General features: G+C 41.4%; 1 protein-coding gene across 1 annotated transcript in view; it reads left to right on the top strand.

The window, feature by feature from the left end:
* LOC116683126 (protocadherin-16-like) overlaps positions 1-16,963 on the top strand; it is a 113,777-nt gene that overhangs the window by 84,426 nt on the left and 12,388 nt on the right. Inside the window, 9 exon segments of the mRNA XM_032509823.1 lie at positions 725-913; positions 1,595-1,826; positions 2,008-2,244; positions 2,621-3,526; positions 3,529-3,648; positions 4,801-4,988; positions 12,115-12,211; positions 12,831-12,988; positions 14,372-15,221. Of these exon segments, the coding sequence (XP_032365714.1) occupies positions 725-913; positions 1,595-1,826; positions 2,008-2,244; positions 2,621-3,526; positions 3,529-3,648; positions 4,801-4,988; positions 12,115-12,211; positions 12,831-12,988; positions 14,372-15,221 (2,977 nt within the window).

Here is a 16,963-nt window from a genome sequence, read left to right as displayed (position 1 = left end):
TAGGAATATCTGGTCCATAAATCTAGGTAATGTTTATACATGTTTTATATGGTTTCTTAAAGGTTAACAAACATTTTTTAGTCATTACTCAATACCTAAAATAGTATATGCGGGATATAATGTGTGTTAACTGTTAATTTACAGCAATTCTAATATTTGAATAATAATAATTTAATTGTTTAACAGTAAAATGATGGTTTGCCAACAGTTAAATGACAATTAAATAAAGACAAATTAACTATCAATAAACCATCTATTATTGATGGTTATTATAAAGTGTTACCCACTGGAGCATACTGTGTGGTATCCCACTGTTTGCCAGCCGTCCTTGTCACTGTACTTTGCTGACAGATGCCCCTCCTGAAGCAGACAGTTTTCCCTGCTGGAAGCCCTCCCAGAGCCTATACAAGTCATCCCCCTTCCTTCCCTAAGAACTACTTTCTGCCAAAGGGCCTGTTTGGCTCATGCTCAGGCTCAGATAAACAACAAAGAGCCGGTCCAAAGATGCTTCAAAAGGCACCTGGTATGGTGCCCCATTTTCACTTTGTGGATTGTTATTACTCTTACATCGCTCTAATAGAATTTAGATTTTAACTGCTGCTGTTTTAGAGTAGTTTTATTAATGAGTTTATCCAGTTGGATATTTCAATTCCAACTTAATACATTTTAATTTTAATGTGCAATGTTGGAATATATAACCAATAGCATCTTTTCTTCTCTGTAGGTGACCGCGACAGATGCAGATGGCGGCTCCTTTGGCTCCATTACTTACTCTCTTGGCTCTGGCCCCAACGCCGTTGTTCCTTCTCGGTTCACCATTGGCAAGGAGACTGGCCAGATCTGCACAAGTACTACACTAGACAGGGATCAAGGGCTGGCCAGCTTTGACTTTACTGTTACTGCAGTGGACGGGGTGAGCCGCAGCATTTTGAAATCATGCTTAATATGAATCCGTTGAGCCACAGAGTAATCCTATAAACAGCAGCCGTGCTTTTCATGCAGACATGAGAGCAAAGACATGGCCAACTGTGCAGAAAAAGTTTGATTGGAGGAGCCAAGTGAAAAACAAAATCTTGAATGGCTCTCAATGGCAAAAGGGTATTTCCTGTTCACTTAATGCCAAATTATACTTAACAAATAAAAGGTTTAAAATGAAAGAAAATTACTGCGGCCATGTTAAAGCAATCAGATGGAGAAATGCCTCAACTGTCAGGCAGTAATATTTTTACAAGTTGGACTGCTGCCTCCCTCGTTTTTGCCACCTGGTCCATATGAAAAGCCTGCACTGTATTTTCTGCAAACGAAAAGACTATGACATAGATTGTTCAGTTGGGGCGGGCTCTCTCACCCTCCACAGGTCATGACATATTGCTCTCTCCCGAGGGAAACTCTCAATCTGTATCCCTGCACAAATCTGCTGGGACTATATTTTAGAGGCTTTACATTGAAATTCTGACCAGGTTTACTGCTGTTTTTTACTTTTACTGACTTTCACCATTAATGTGGTCTAAATCCTGCTTTCAGTTGTGTTGTTTCTGTTCGTGATTAAATGTATGTGAAGGTATAACGGAGGTGCTTTGTGTTTCCTCTGCAGGGTGGACTGAGCTCAGTAGTCTATGTGACGGTAGATATTGTCGACATTAATGATAACAGACCTGCCTTCTACCCTGTCAGCTATGCTGTCAGTTTGAGCACCCAGAGCGCCCCTGGGACATCTGTTGTCAGAGTGACGGCCTATGACCCAGACTCAGACGAGAATGGCAGGATTACATACAAAACAGTACCTGGAGGGGCCTCCCCTTACTTTACTCTCAACAAAGACACAGGTTGGCACAAGTGATTTCCCAGTTCTTGCTGCATACTTGCTGCATAACATTTCAGTCATTTAAGAAGATGAATGATTTTGTCCAGCAATTTTTATTGCATTATTGTCTTGCATGGTTGGTAATGTTGTGTGATGTAAAACAATAGCTTTTTTGAATCTTGTCTATGGCTCTATTTATCTAGGTGTGATCTCTCTGTCTCGGTCTGTCTACGGGAAGGCCAACTCTGTCATTCCCATGGTAATCTCTGCTCAGGATGGTGGTGGTCTGTTAGCCCTTGTCAATGCCAGAGTCAACATTAGCGTGGTGGCTGGGCTGGTGGCGCCACCTATGTTTGAACAGACTCAGTACTACTTTACTGTACCAGAGGACGTTTTGCGTGGGACAGTCATAGGCATCGTCCAGGCCAGCAGTAAGACAGGTGGGGACTACAAAGACATGAATATTGAACACCCGCTCACTCAAACACACCCTACTCTGAGTCCCACAGCCCAGTTTAGAACAGTTCAGTATACATTTATCAGTCACACTGGATCAGGCTTTAAAGAGTTCCTTTTCCTGCTCCCACTTGTCCAAATAGGTGCTGGGCCACTATACACAGCTAACTTTAAAAAAACATCAATCAAAAATTAAATTTCACAACTTTGTTTATATATTCATTTTCTGAGTTTTTAGAGCTCTATTAAAGTCCTGGAAATTGAAAAATGACATCTATACTGTTACTTCAGTGCTTTTAGTGCGGCATCCTGGGCCGTGGTGATTTGTCTCTGCTTTTTGTTGTCTTTCTCCCTTCCTAGGCACCTCTAGAGATATCTCCTATACCATCAGCTCTGGGGACCCAACAGGCTACTTTACAGTGGACCCTGACACCGGGGCCTTAAGGACCACTCTTCCCCTGGATCATGAAGCCCAGCCCGCTCTTGATTTGGAGGTGCAGGCCCGCAGTGGAAACCCCCCTGCCTTTGGCCAGACCCGTGTCCACATTACCATCGCAGACGTAAACGATAACCCGCCTGTTTTTCTGCCCTTGTCCTCGGAGTCCCTGCTGCTGCCGGAGCATACAGAAATGGGCACGGTGGTGTTTCGGGTCCAAGCTGAGGACAGGGATTCTGGAGTAAATGGACAACTCACCTTTGAGCTTTCTTCTCCAAGTGGAATCCAGAGGACCTTCAGCATAGAGCGCAGCAGTGGAGAGATCCGATTGGTAGGGAGTCTTAACTATGAGAGTGTGCCCCGTTATGACCTACAGGTGATTGCCAAAGATAGTGGAGTACCCCAGCTTAGTGCCACCTTTGTGCTTGTGGCTCATGTCCAGGCGGAGAATAACCAGGGACCTATGTTTGATACCCTCACCTACCGTGTGGAGCTAAAAGAAGGGACATCCACAAACACACGCTTCCTGCAGGTTCGGGCTCTAAACAGAGAAACCCCTGACTCAGGTTACTTCAGTCCGCTGTCGTATCACCTGCGTCCAGACGGAGATGCTGCAGGGTTTGGCATTGCCGCAGACAGTGGCTGGCTGTTTGTGAAGAGCGCCCTAGACAGAGAAGTAAAGGACATGTATCTTCTTACAGTGCTGGCCAGCCAAGGCCATGGACAGCTGAAGAAGACGGGTAGTGCCACAGTGCGGATATCAGTGACTGATGAGAATGACAACTCTCCTCGGCTCACACAGGAGAGGGTCTTCATGGCAGTGAGAGAAAACTTGCTGCAGGAACAGGCTTTGGTCACGTGATGGCCTCAGACCGAGACAGTGGCCCCAATGGACGCCTCAGCTACCGCTTCCTGCACCCTGATCGCCACTTCCAGATAAACTCCCACACGGGTAATTAACAATGTGATGAAATAATAATCAAAGCAGTTACTGCTAGTCTCTCAGATTGGAGTGTTAGAATCGGGATTTCCTAGGTTAACTTTAATCAGGCAGCAACAATATGATCTGTGGAGGGGCCATTAGCTCATCCAGTAAGCTTGTTTGCCCCATGTAGTCCTGCAGCAACACGGGTTCGAATCTGACTTGCTGCCCTTCACTGTGTGTCATCCCCCATCTCTCTCCCCCTTTCATCTCTAGCCACTGTCCCTACACAATGAAGGGAAAAGTCCCAAAAAATAGTCTTTAATAAAAAACAAAACAAACAAAAATAAACAATATAATCTGTACATTAATGCAAAAAACAACATACTGTATGTAAACATTTCTTTGGAGATGTTGAAGAGATATTTGCTTAATGGAGCATGACGGTAATGTAATGCTTAAATAAAGTTGCTGTTTTGCAAAGGGGCTAGCTCAAGAAAAAAAAGGCTGCACTGCTATATTATTTGCTGAACTTTAGATGGTTTCTAGATTATGTGAAATAGGTATGCTTCGGTGTCTTCTGAAGGCAACTGAGCCAAAAATGCAGAATGCACAGTTTTATTAGTTTTATCTATTATACATGTTTTTTTTTACTGACGTTTGATCTAAAACTAAACTGAAATAACCACACAAATCTCTGGGCTCAAAGATCCTCCATGAACATGAAAAACAAGCTATTAAGATTCCACTTGAAAGTCTTTGTGTCACTTCGAAAATTTAAATTATTTGTGGGAAAAACTTAATCAATGTTTAGTCAAATCACTAAGGGATACGCCTCTTCCCCACTGTCATAAATTAGTCAGATGATGGTGACAGTAGCGCTGACTTTGTTGCTGGGCTCTAATTGGCCTGCTGAGTCTGTTAGTCTGTGGGTGGAGACTCACAGTCTGATTTGTGATTAGTTTCTGGCTGAGTTGGATCTGTGCAACATCTGTCAACATTCCAAAGCTCTTCTTTTTGTGTGTGAGCACATGTCCACGTACATGTGCACACTGTGCATGTCAATTAGTTGTGTGTCATTGATCAAAGCTGGCTGACTCATAAGTCTCTAACCATAATTACAGTGCTGTGGAGTAGTGCCTCGGCATACAATCCCTCTTATCCACCCACTTCTCTTCCCAGGTGAGATCAGTACAAGGACTACTCTGGACAGAGAGCAGCAGTCGAGTTACCAGCTGGTGGTGGTGGTTCAAGACGGAGGTTCGCCCCCTCGCAGCGCCACGGGCACAGCCTTTATCACTGTCCTGGATGACAATGATAATGACCCTGCTTTCACCCACAGCCAGTCAGACAAAATTCTCATCATACAGGTGATCCCACAAGACCACAAACACAGACAGGAAATTAAATCTCTTTAATGTATTTGGTAGCTCGCATTGCCAGCTCTATCTTCACAGCGCTGTGGAGTAAGGTCTGGCTACACCACAGATACATTCTGGGAAATTCTCTGGGTTGCATATATTTCTTTAAACCAATCACAATGGTCTTGGGCGGTGCTAAGCTCCAGACGCAGCAATGGTGGCTCTTCTAAATAGTCTCAGGAAAGAACTTGTTTTGGTGGAACATTTGCACCCCGCCGAAGAAAAAAACATTACATTAAATATTATTTACTGAAGTTAACTGTCCACACAAACAGTAACATGAGCTATTTAAATTATTGTTATTTATAATTACTCTGGACTCCATTAAAAAAGTGGGGGAGAAAAGGATGTTACCTAAGCTGACATCCATAATGGACAACACCTCCCCCCCTACATGACACTGTGGGGTCCCTGAGCAGCTCCTTCAGCAGCAGACTGATGCACCCCCGGTGTAAGAATGAGAGGTACTGCAGGTCGCTGTCAGACTCTACAACACCTACACAGCCTGATGGATCTAAGTATATCTGTACATAGATTTATGTACATCTATACACATTTATATTTTTCCATTCAGAGTACTTTTGTTATAATAATAATAATAATAATACATTTTATTTATAATGCACTTTCCATCAATAGATCTCAAAGTGCTACAGGTAAAAAAAAGCGAAATATAAAACAAAAAAAGAAAGATAGAAAGAAAGAAAATAAAGCTATTCTTAAAAGAAAGGATAAAAAACATCTAAAGGGGGCCTTGTATTATTTATATATGGTTACTTACTTTTGTTATATTCAATTTAATTTCACATTACTTACTTACTTACTTACATTGCAACATTTTTTGTACTATGGCCACCTCACTTTAATTTACTTTAAAATACTTTTTATATAATGCCACTTTACATTAATTCAGTGTTTTTGCTTATTGTCTGTTGTTTGCCTGTTGTTTTTATTTATTTTTTATTGAACCTTTATTTAACCAGGAAGTCCCTTGAGATTGAAATCTCTTTTTCAAGGGAGACCTGGCCAAGACGGCACACCAGTTACAATTTAAACAGAAATAAAGCATAGTCAACACAAACAAACAAGCATCACACATAGAAGAAAGGAACAGGTCACATGTGGCAGTTACATTTCTGAGTTACATGACATTTTAACATGGCCATAAATTCATTTAATGAGACTAGATTTTTTAGATGGAGCAAGTTTTGCAAGTTATTCCAAGTCCATGGAGCGAAGTAAGAGAAGGCTTTTTTACCCAGCTCAGTAAAAACCCTTGGAACCTGGTAAGAGCAACACCTGGTGGAACGGAGATGAAAACGGCTGGAATTCAGTTTAGGAGATTACATAAATATGCCGGCAGTTTACCCAACATGGCCTTGTATAGAAAAATATACAAATGAAGTTGTCTATGTAGACTAAGTGACGGCCAGCCTACCAGTTCATACAGTGTACAATGATGAGTACGGGAATGAGAGTTAGTTAAGAAGCGCAAAGCACTATGGTACACAGAATCTAACAGGTGGAGAGGACTAGAGGCAGCATGCATGTAGACAACATCCCCATAGTCCAAAACACTTAAAAAAAATAGCCTGCACAAGTGTTTTTCTGGCTGACATGTTAAAACAAGTTCTATTTCTAAAATAAAACCCCAGCCTTAGTTTCAGCTTTTTTTTACAAGCTTTTCAACACAAACTTTGAAAGAAAGTTTGTTGTCCAGCCAAAAACATAAATACTTATGGGATGAAACAGTTTCAATTAAGTCCCCACTTAATGTGTTTGGGTTTGGGGTCACATTGAAATGTCCTTATTTTTGAAGGAAAAGCACTGTACTTTTCAATGAAGATAACTTTAAACTAGTCTTAACTTTGAAGAAATCCACTCTCTACATTGCTAATGTGGTAAATGACTATTCTAGCTGCAAATGTCTGGTTTTTGGTGCAATATCTCCATAGGTGTATAGAGGCCCATTTCCAGCAGCTATCACTCCAGTGTTCTAATGGTCCAATGTGTTTGCACATTGGCTCAGAAGGCTAATTGATGATTAGAAAACCCTCGTGCAATCATGTTCACACATCTGAAAACCGTTTAGGTCGTTACAGAAGCTACAAAACTGACCTTCCTTTGAGCAGATTGAGTTTCTGGAGCATCACATTTGTGGGGTCAATTAAACGCTCCAAATGGCCAGAAAAAGAGAACTTTCATCTGAAACTCGACAGTCTATTCTTGTCCTTAGAAATGAAGGCTATTCCATGCGAGACATTGCTGAGAAATTGAAGATTCCTACAACGGTGTGTACTACTCCCTTCAGAGGACAGCACAAACAGGCTCTAACCAGAGTAGAAGAAGAAGTGGGAGGCCGCGTTACACAACTGAGCAAGAAGATAAGTACATTAGAGTCTCTAGTTTGAGAAACAGACGCCTCACAGGTCCCCAACTGGCATCTTAATTAAATAGTACCCGCAAAACACCAGTGTCAACATGTACAGTGAAGAGGCGGCTGCGGGATCCTGGGCTTCAGGGCAGAGTGGCAAAGAAAAAGCCATATCTGAGACTGGCCAATAAAAGAAAAAGATTAAGATGGGCACAAGAACACAGACATTGGACAGAAGAAGACTGGAAAAAAGTGTTGTGGACGGATGAATCCAAGTTTGAGGTGTTTGGATCCCAAAGAAGAACGTTTGTGAGACGCAGAACAAAGTAAAAGATGCTGGAAGAATGCCTGACGCCATCTGTTAAGCATGGTGGAGGTAATATGATGGTCTGGGGTTGCTTTGGTGCTAGTAAGGTGGGAGATTTGTACAGGGTAAAAGGGATTCTGAATAAGGAAGGCTATCACTCCATTTTGCAACGCCATGCCATACCCAGTGGACAGCGCTTGATTGGAGCCAATTTCATCCTACAACAGGACCATGACCCTAAACACACCTCCAATTTGTGCAAGAACTATTTAGAGCAGAAGCAGGCAGCTGGTCTTCTATCGGTAATGGAGGGGCCAGGCAGTCCCCAGACCTGAACCCCATTGAGCTGTTGTGGGAGCAGCTTGACCGTATGGTACCAAGAAGTGCCCATCCAACCAATCCAACTTGTGGGAGCTGCTTCTGGAAGCGTGGGGTAACATTTCTCCAGATTACCTCAACAAATTAACAGCTAGAATGCCAAAGGTCTGCAATGCTGGAATTGCTGCAAATGGAGGATTCTTTGACAAAAGCAAAGTTTGATGTAAAAAAAAATCTTATTTCAAATACAAATCATTATTTCTAACCTTGTCAATGTCACTCTATTTTCTATTCATTTCACAACGTATGGTGGTGAATAAGTGGGACTTTTCAGGAAAACATAAAATTGTTTGGGTGACCCCAAACTTTTGAACGGTAGTGTATATTATCTGGGGATTGGGAACGAGCCCCTGAAAATGAAATAAATTTGGTTTTCTTAGTATTTAGCACTAACTTAAGGCCATTTAGTGAAACTTGAAGCTGTTGAAAGGTCAACTGAAGGTCATTCATGGCTTGGTTCAGTGAAGAGGCAACTGACTATATTACAGTATCATCTGCATAAAGGTGCAGTTTAGCAGTTTGCACGTCCTTTCCAATATTTATGAATATAGAAAATAAAATAGGGGCTAAAATCGAACCTTGAGGAACACCCTTAGAAATTTCTAAAAAGTCTGATTTAAGACCATCTATAGAAACACATTGCTTTTGTTCTGTAAGATAGTTTTTGAACCAATTAATATCTGTGTTTCCTATTCCAATGTTACTTAATCTATCTAGTAATAGCTGATGGTCAACAGAGTCAAATGCTTTGGACAGATCCACAAATAATGCAGCGCAGTGTTGCTTTTGGTCCAAGACATTTATAATGTAATTTAATATTAACAATGTTGCTGTAACAGTGCTGTGTCCAGCTCTAAAACCTGACTGTACATCAGTTAGAATGTTGTGCTCTGCCAAGTTGTCTTTTAATTGACAGTTTACTTGAGCTTCTAAAATTTTTGCAAGAATGGAGAGTTTGGAAATTGGCCTATAATAGTGAAGATCTGAAGGGTCACCACCCTTCAACAAAGGAAGCACATAGGCTGCTTTCCATAATTTGGGAATGGAATTTGTCTGCAAACTACAACTAAAAATGTATGATATAGGCTTAGCTATAAATTCAGCTGCAACTTTTAATAAGAAAGGTTCTAGGTTGTCTGGTCCTGATGATTTTTTCGGGTCAATAGCTTTAAGAGCAATACAGACATTCGATTTTAAAATGGGTCTAAAAACAAAGGTGGTGTTTTGGTACTGGAGTCGGAGCAAGGATAACTTGATTTGGACTCATTGAAAATATAGCCAGCTGATACAGAGTGATTGTTAAATTTTCCAATTATGCCAATTTTGGTTTTAATTTTAACTGAATTTACAAAAATATGTTGTGGGAGACCTGGAGAAGAAGAGTTGGAATCAGATAGAGACTTAATTTGCTTCCAGAATTTAGAGGGGTTATTGAAGTTTTCAGACATATTTTTTAGATATTAATCTGATTTTGCTTTTCTGGTCATGCTTGTGCATTTATTTCTTAAAGTTCTGAAAGCAGCCCAGTCAGCAGTAGAATTTGTGGCTTGAGCTTTGCCCCATGCAACATTTCTTTCTCTGATCATAAAGCTCAACTCTTCAGTAAACCATGGGTTATTTCTCCCGCTAATCCTACATTTCTTTACAAGAGCATGCTTAATACAAATAACTGAAAAGGCATTGTGAAAATATTCCCAGGCATGTTCCACATCAGGTATCAGACAGACACTTTCCAAATTACAGTTGTAAAAATCATGAATAAAAGCCTGTTTAGTAAAATGTTTAAAACACCTTTTAAAAACATAACAAGCTTTATGTTTAAATAGTTTTTTGTCTCTTATACTACATGCAGACGATGTGTATTTATGTGGCATGTTTGCACGAATGACATCCAACAGTGTTGATTTGCTATGATCTCTCAGGTTGATATGTGTTGGGGTGTCAATAAGTTGTGTGAAATTTAAAGAGTCAGATAGGTCTTTAATATTCTCAGAGGCAGGGGAAAGCCAATCCCAGTTGAGGTCACCCATTAGAATTACTTTGGAGTAGTTAAGGTTAAGTAGTACATCATAGAGAGAAGAAATAGTTTCTTTTGTAGTGGAGGGTGGCCTGTAACAGCCAAAAACAGTGAGGTGTGTGTCTTTGTATAAATTTACTTTCAGTGCCAGTAGATCAAATAGTTTGGCTCTACTTACTGACAATGTCACTGAGCTTAAAAATTTAGATTTAACATATATAGCAACAACGCCCCCCTTACCTGAACGATCTGCTCTGACAATATTATAGCCATCAATAGCAATCATATTGTCTGTTATTGTGGATTTTAACCAGGTTTCTGATAAGAACATGATGTCCATATCCGTTGCATCAGCACCACAGTCTTAGCATGTCCATTTTTGGAAGGAGACTTCTAACGTTAAAATGCATAATTCCAAGTCCGGATAAGTTTTTGAAGTCACATGGGGAATAGACAGATAACTTTATAGTCAGTACACATGTACAGGTACAAGGCAACGAAATATATATATATATATTTTGTAGGGTATCAGGCCCAGGATTTGGCTGTACGTTCCCAGATAAAAGCAAAAGTATTAAGACAATAGATTTGGTACTCCCTGTGTGTTTTTCATCACAGTCACTGGCTGACAAGTGTGATGAGAGTCCATGTTGCACAGTAGAGTGGTTATTTAAGGCATTCACTATTAGCAGGTGTAACGAGTGGCTCATTTGTGTTAAATGGTTGTAGTGTTTGTTGCTGTGCAGGATGGATAAGCTGGTGATAGCTGCATGCATCCTTAGTTGGAGAATGAGATATTAGCAATGCCCACTTATGATCGTCACTAAATGGGGATGGTCTTGACTTAAATCCATCATTAAATGCTGTGAGCAGTAAAAATAGTAAAAAATGCATTGTGCTTTCATAAAACATAGGCTGAGCAAACAAAGGTTCCAAGGGCTCACTGTAGAGTTTAGAGAATCTTGAAAAACAATCCTGAGATGGTTCACTGGTCCAAATGTGCTGACAAACACGCAGGCTTTTCAGTGCTCCGTGAAACTTGTTGCTATTTAGTCAATCCTGAAACACTTTGCATGTGCAATGTGTTAACCATCAGGCAGCACCAGGGATCCTCATATCAAGTCCACATTGCTGTCTTGCAGGAAGAGCATGGCCGAGCTAATCCAAGCTATTGTTTCAACACTACCACCCAGGTGTGGGGGGATAAACCAGGCCCAGACCTGATCAAATGGCTCTAAAGTGATCAGTTTGGGTCACCATACAAGCCATTTAGCAGTAGTCAGGTGAAGCAGATCATCCAGAAGAAAAAGTAGATTTCCCCCCGGGTCTTTCAGCAGGCCAGTGACAGTAATCATTCTCCTTTTAGGATAGATTTAAGTATAACAAGATACTATACGAAGACAATCAGTAAGTACGAGTTTCTCGGAAGAGATTACTTTCCTTGGTTAGGTTTTGCAGAAGCCAAGGACATAAAACACATAAAAAGAGTAGCTCAGCTCATGCACACAAACAAAGACCCAAACTGGTGGCGGCCATCTTGGAATGAAGCGGATATTTGTTTGCTTTCTACTGTAGACAACTGCTGTTGTAACAAGAGAATTTCCCCATTGTGTGATAAATAAAGTATTGTCTAATCTAATCTAATATAATCTAATCTAATCTAATATATGGTTAAATGTCTTTTAGTTTTAACAGTGTATGATCGTGTGGACTTTGTCCACAGCAATCCCACCAATAGGTCCCAAAACGTCCCAGTTACAGTAGATTGTAAATGCCATAAAGATATTCTTTCTCATTTTCTAGTCTTCTATTCTTCACTATCTAAATATTCTTCTAAACTTGTCATTTTCAGCGCACTTGCTAGCTTAAAGTCTGTTGTTGTTTTGTGAGCGTTAAAGGAGAGGGGCACAGCCAGACACGCGCCCAATGTCAGGCTTGATCCTGTAAATGTACTTCCACTTATCCAGGCTATGTCTTGGGTGTTTTTTCTAACCCATAGGTGACAGAAGGTCAGTCCTCTGGGCTTTTATTGGCCAAGCTGCAAGCCAACGACCCCGATGAAGGGGAGAACGGAACTGTATTCTACTCTTTGTCAGGTACGGTTGATGCAGGAAATAAAGAGACTACCCATCTGAGCAACATAATTATTGAAAGAATTACTATATATATATATATATATTGTATGTATGTTCATGTAGTATATGTTGTGTTTTAAGAAAGTGATAGTACTCAGTGAGGTGTTCTGATAATGAAGAAAGACACTAATGTATTTCAGGACACTTTTAAGAGCTATCTACCACCCTGTGCCATGGTAGAAGCATATTTGTATAGGATTATATTTTGTTGTTTTATTGCTTCATCATGTATTCATTGATTTTTATTTTTAGCTTTTTGTATTTGCCAGATATTCTCACTATTTTAGTTTGTTTTACTTTGTTTTTTAATGGAAAAGAACATTGTAACTGTGTTCAGAAAAGTAAATAATTATAATTGGTCTGCATGTGCGTTATTACTGTAGACATATGAACACACACACACACACACACACACACACACACACACACACACACACACACACACACACACACACACACACACACACACACTTATCTGTTATTATTCATTAATTGATTGAAAAATTAGAATTTGTAGCTCATTTTGGCTCCCCCGTGTACATGGTCTCCAGTTAAAGTTTGGACTCTGTTTCTCTCCCAGGTCCCAGGGCTGAGCGTTTCTCTTTGAACCCCAACACTGGGGAGTTACATTCCTCATCCCCTCTCAGCCACTCGGATCGGGCTGAGTACACTCTGACGGCGACAGCTACTGACAGAGGACTGCCCCCTCGCAGCACCTACTGCTCCCTCACCGTTCAGGTCAGACTCTTGCTGGAGCCCGGCCAGCACAAACACCCTCACTACTCACCTATTTAATATCAAAGAATATATTTGGGGGCTGAGGGGATCCATGTCTCTGGGCCCCTCAGACTAGCTGCCGACATATCAACCTCACTTCTGACAAGCTCCCCTCCCATCCCCTCCCTTTTCTTCCCCTGTGACTTTTCAAAAGGGAAATTTCTATCTGAAATGGAAAAGTGGGTCTGAATCAAATACTCCCAGCTGGCTTGTGATGAGGGCCAGCTGTAGACCTCTCTGATCAGGGTCATACTCAATGACTTCAACACTTTTTAAATACAGTAGCCCTTTTTTGCATTGAGCGGTGGGGACATACACTCACATAAAACACAGCATCGATGGTAATTCAGTTAATTTTAATATAGAACAGAAAATTAACACAATGGAAGAGCCCTGGAAGGAAAATATATTTATAAGTTACAGGAAAACAAAGTTGCCATATGAACAGCTCCATTAAGTACCAGTTCAGTTGTTCCTCCTTTCCAAAAAATAAAATGAAAAGGAAAGTCGTAATTATTAGTTAATTGGATTAAACAGTTGCAGTGTTGTTCTTGCCCGCTGACGCATTCCTGTTATTTCCTTTAATCATCTTTTGAGACTGATCTTCTAAATCCCAACAATGATAGAATGTGACTATACTAATTTATTTCTGGAACACTCCTTTTCCATCTAATGTGGAACCAATTTACAGCTTGTCATGTGAGATTTCACAACAAATGGCATATTTTTTTTTCAAGTGCCAACCTACTGTGGGAATTGTGCTGTAGGATGCAATGCGGATGAGTATCTAGATCAGCCGTTCGTAATGCTGCTGTTTTTTTCATCAGCGCAACCTTTCCCTCTCCTCTTTACAGCTGCTTATGTTTTATTAAAAGATGTCATGTGTGTTACTGATGGTGCTCTTTTAATACAAAGGTGTTAAGTAATAACGTTGTCATCTCTGAAGACGTTTCTCATAAAGCTATACACAGTATAGGGATATGTCTCTGTGCTAAATTCAAAACCTCTCACCATTTCCTCCTCTGATTGTGATGGTTATCATCTATTATTTTTCCTGGCAGCGACATGAGTATAAGATTATGTGTGATTAAGATTAGTGAGTTATTCAAGTCTATAAAAACTCTCGTTACCTGTTTCATTTGTTCTCCAGTGAGCACATACAGTACAAGTGAGTGGAAAGGACATAATCAGTTTTTGTTTGCTCAAAAATCCGTAAAATCTTTTCATTCTTTGTATTGACAACTGTAAAACTGGAGTTTCCACCGGGCATCTATATGAAGCGTTAGATCCAGTGTTGTGTTGCTCTGTCCTGAAATACTCACACAATGTTGTTCTTCATTGCAGGTTCTCAGCAATAACAGGCCAACTTCTAAGACAAATTCATTGTCCATATCATTCAACTCCTTGGAGGAGGCCCAGCCTGGCTCTGTTATTGGCTCGGTCCGCCTTCGTGACAGAGAATCCCCAGGAGGGGAAGGGGAAGTGACGTACATGGTGGTGGGGGGTACAGACCTAGATGGAACCTTTGTCGTGGACCGTCTGACCGGAGACGTGTACCTGGCTCGTCCTCTGGACTATGAGCGAGACTCGCGCTACACTCTGCAGATCGAGGTGGATGACCTGTCTCAGGCCCCTCCTAGCAGCACCCTGGTCCACCTAAACATTGACGTAGAAGACAGTAACGACCACGCCCCTCAGTTCCCTGAGGACCCCATCACCGTTGTCATCTCTGAGAGCACGGAGCCCGGCTCTTCCGTCTATACTTTCCAAGCCACGGATAAGGATGGCAGTGGTCCCAACAGCGAGTTGAAGTACTCCATTCTCCACCAATGGCCAAACACGCCTGGCCTACTAACCCTCCACCCTTCCACTGGGGTTCTCTCTCTGGGACAGGAGCTGGACCATGAGGTCATTTCCAACCTGATACTGGTTGTTAAGGCAACAGACTCTGCCCACGATGCCAGCCAGAGACGCTGGGGTTCTGTCACGGCCAAAGTGTATGTAACAGATGAGAACGACAATCCTCCAGTATTCAGCTCGCCAACAGCCATCAGTGTGATGGAGGACCAGCCGGTGGGCTTTGTGGCGCTCTATGTCATGGCCAGAGATGCAGACCAAGGGGAGAATGGCAGAGTGACCTACAGCCTCCAGTCAGGCAACACTGGAGGAGCATTCTTCCTCAACCCTAACACTGGTAAGTCCAGCCCAGTGCCAATGCAGTTGGTGATGTTGATAGTAGGGCTGCAACTAACGATTATTTTCATAGATTAATCTGTCGATAATTTTCTCAATTAATCGATTAGTTGTAAAAATGTCAAAACCTGGTAAAAAATGTGGATCAGTGTTTCCCGAAGTCCAAGATGAGATCCTCAAATGTCATGTTTTGTCCAAAATTCACAAAGGCTGGATTACGTTTGTTCTGTACAGTAATAGGGTTGCTTACGGTATAATTCTGAAAGAACACTTTGAAGAAAATTATGATTGTTACTTTTTGGTGAGGTTTAATTTAAACTAGTGTTTTGTATTTTCCTGTGTTTAGCCATGAACCGCAAATGCTTATATGGCTCTAGGATATACATATAAAGCACATGTTATCATTTGATATCAACATTTTATCACCACAAATAGCCGATTGCTACAATCAGTTTGCAGGGCATTATCAGGAAAGATTTTGGAGTTGTTTGTCCAGACACACTCCTTTTTGCTACTGTTTCTTCATTTTAATAATACTAAAATGTTCAGATTTGTCCGCTATCTTTATGTTCCCAGCATCTGTCCAGAATTCAACTACTTGACTACTGACTACTTAATGACTGTGATGCTTATGTTGAAATATTTTAAATTTAAGCGGACAAGCTGATCTGCATCTGTTTACCTCTGTTTGGATCTTTTCATGGATGTTTTAAGCCATTTAAGCCATAATTTGTGCCAGCTCTCAATTTGATTTGACTTGGCATTGCATGTGTACTCACCCTTCCCTCTGCTTCCCTCCACCCCCCAACCACCCCTCCCCCAACCACAGTTACTAAATGTCCCCCTACATAAACACACAAACTCCTGTAATACTCTGCTAACGTCTTAGAGCAGCACAACTCTTGCTTCACCTTTCATGACTTATTTCTCTCAGTTGGAGGCCAGACAGACAGAGCCGACGGCCAAATATTGAACACACACACACACACACACACACACACACACACACACACACACACACACACATCATCTGTTATTGTGGATCTATTCCCATGAAAGACCAAAGAACCACCTGCTCAGGCTTCTGGGAACTATTAGAGAAGGGATCAGTTACGTGTGTGTGTGTGTGTGGTGTGTGGTGTGTGTGTGCGTGCGGACGAGACTCTGTCGCTTAGTCAACGTTGACCTTGGGCTGTTTGGTCCTGTGAGCTTTGTTGTGGTGTGTGAGACACGTGTCAACGTTGACTCCGCCTTCCCTTTCATGTCACCAACCTGGTTGCCCTCTCCAGCAGTGCGCTTGTCTTGAAGTGTTTCCATGCACACTGGTTATGGTGACAGAGTTAATCCTCTGAGCACCTGGTTTGTTCCCGTTTTGGGGTCAGCGAGTCACAGAGTGAGACATATTCTCATCACTCATTGTCAGAAGGGAGGTCATTAATTTTACTTTTTGGAGAGAAGAAAGAGTGCACTGGTGGTATTGGGAATTGCTTCTTTGGAAAAGACAGCACCCTTCAGGGATTAACACACCAAATGTTGATGATTGACTTCTGCATATTAAGACAAGACAAATGCGTTTGCTGTCTGAGCAACCTTAGCTAACCGTCACACTGCAGTCCAAAATGTTGGTGCCTCAAACGTGACATAGGCTCAAGATGTTGGAACTGAAAACATCCACAATAAAAACTTTACACTGTTTCCCACATTCTCTTTTTTTCTTCCCATGTGCTATCTGTGACCGGCAGG

The sequence above is a fragment of the Etheostoma spectabile genome, chromosome 3 (genome assembly GCF_008692095.1).
Source record: "Etheostoma spectabile isolate EspeVRDwgs_2016 chromosome 3, UIUC_Espe_1.0, whole genome shotgun sequence".
NCBI classification, from domain to species: domain Eukaryota; kingdom Metazoa; phylum Chordata; class Actinopteri; order Perciformes; family Percidae; genus Etheostoma; species Etheostoma spectabile.
Note: the sequence above shows the minus strand (reverse complement) of the source record. Positions and strands in the feature narration are given on the sequence as shown.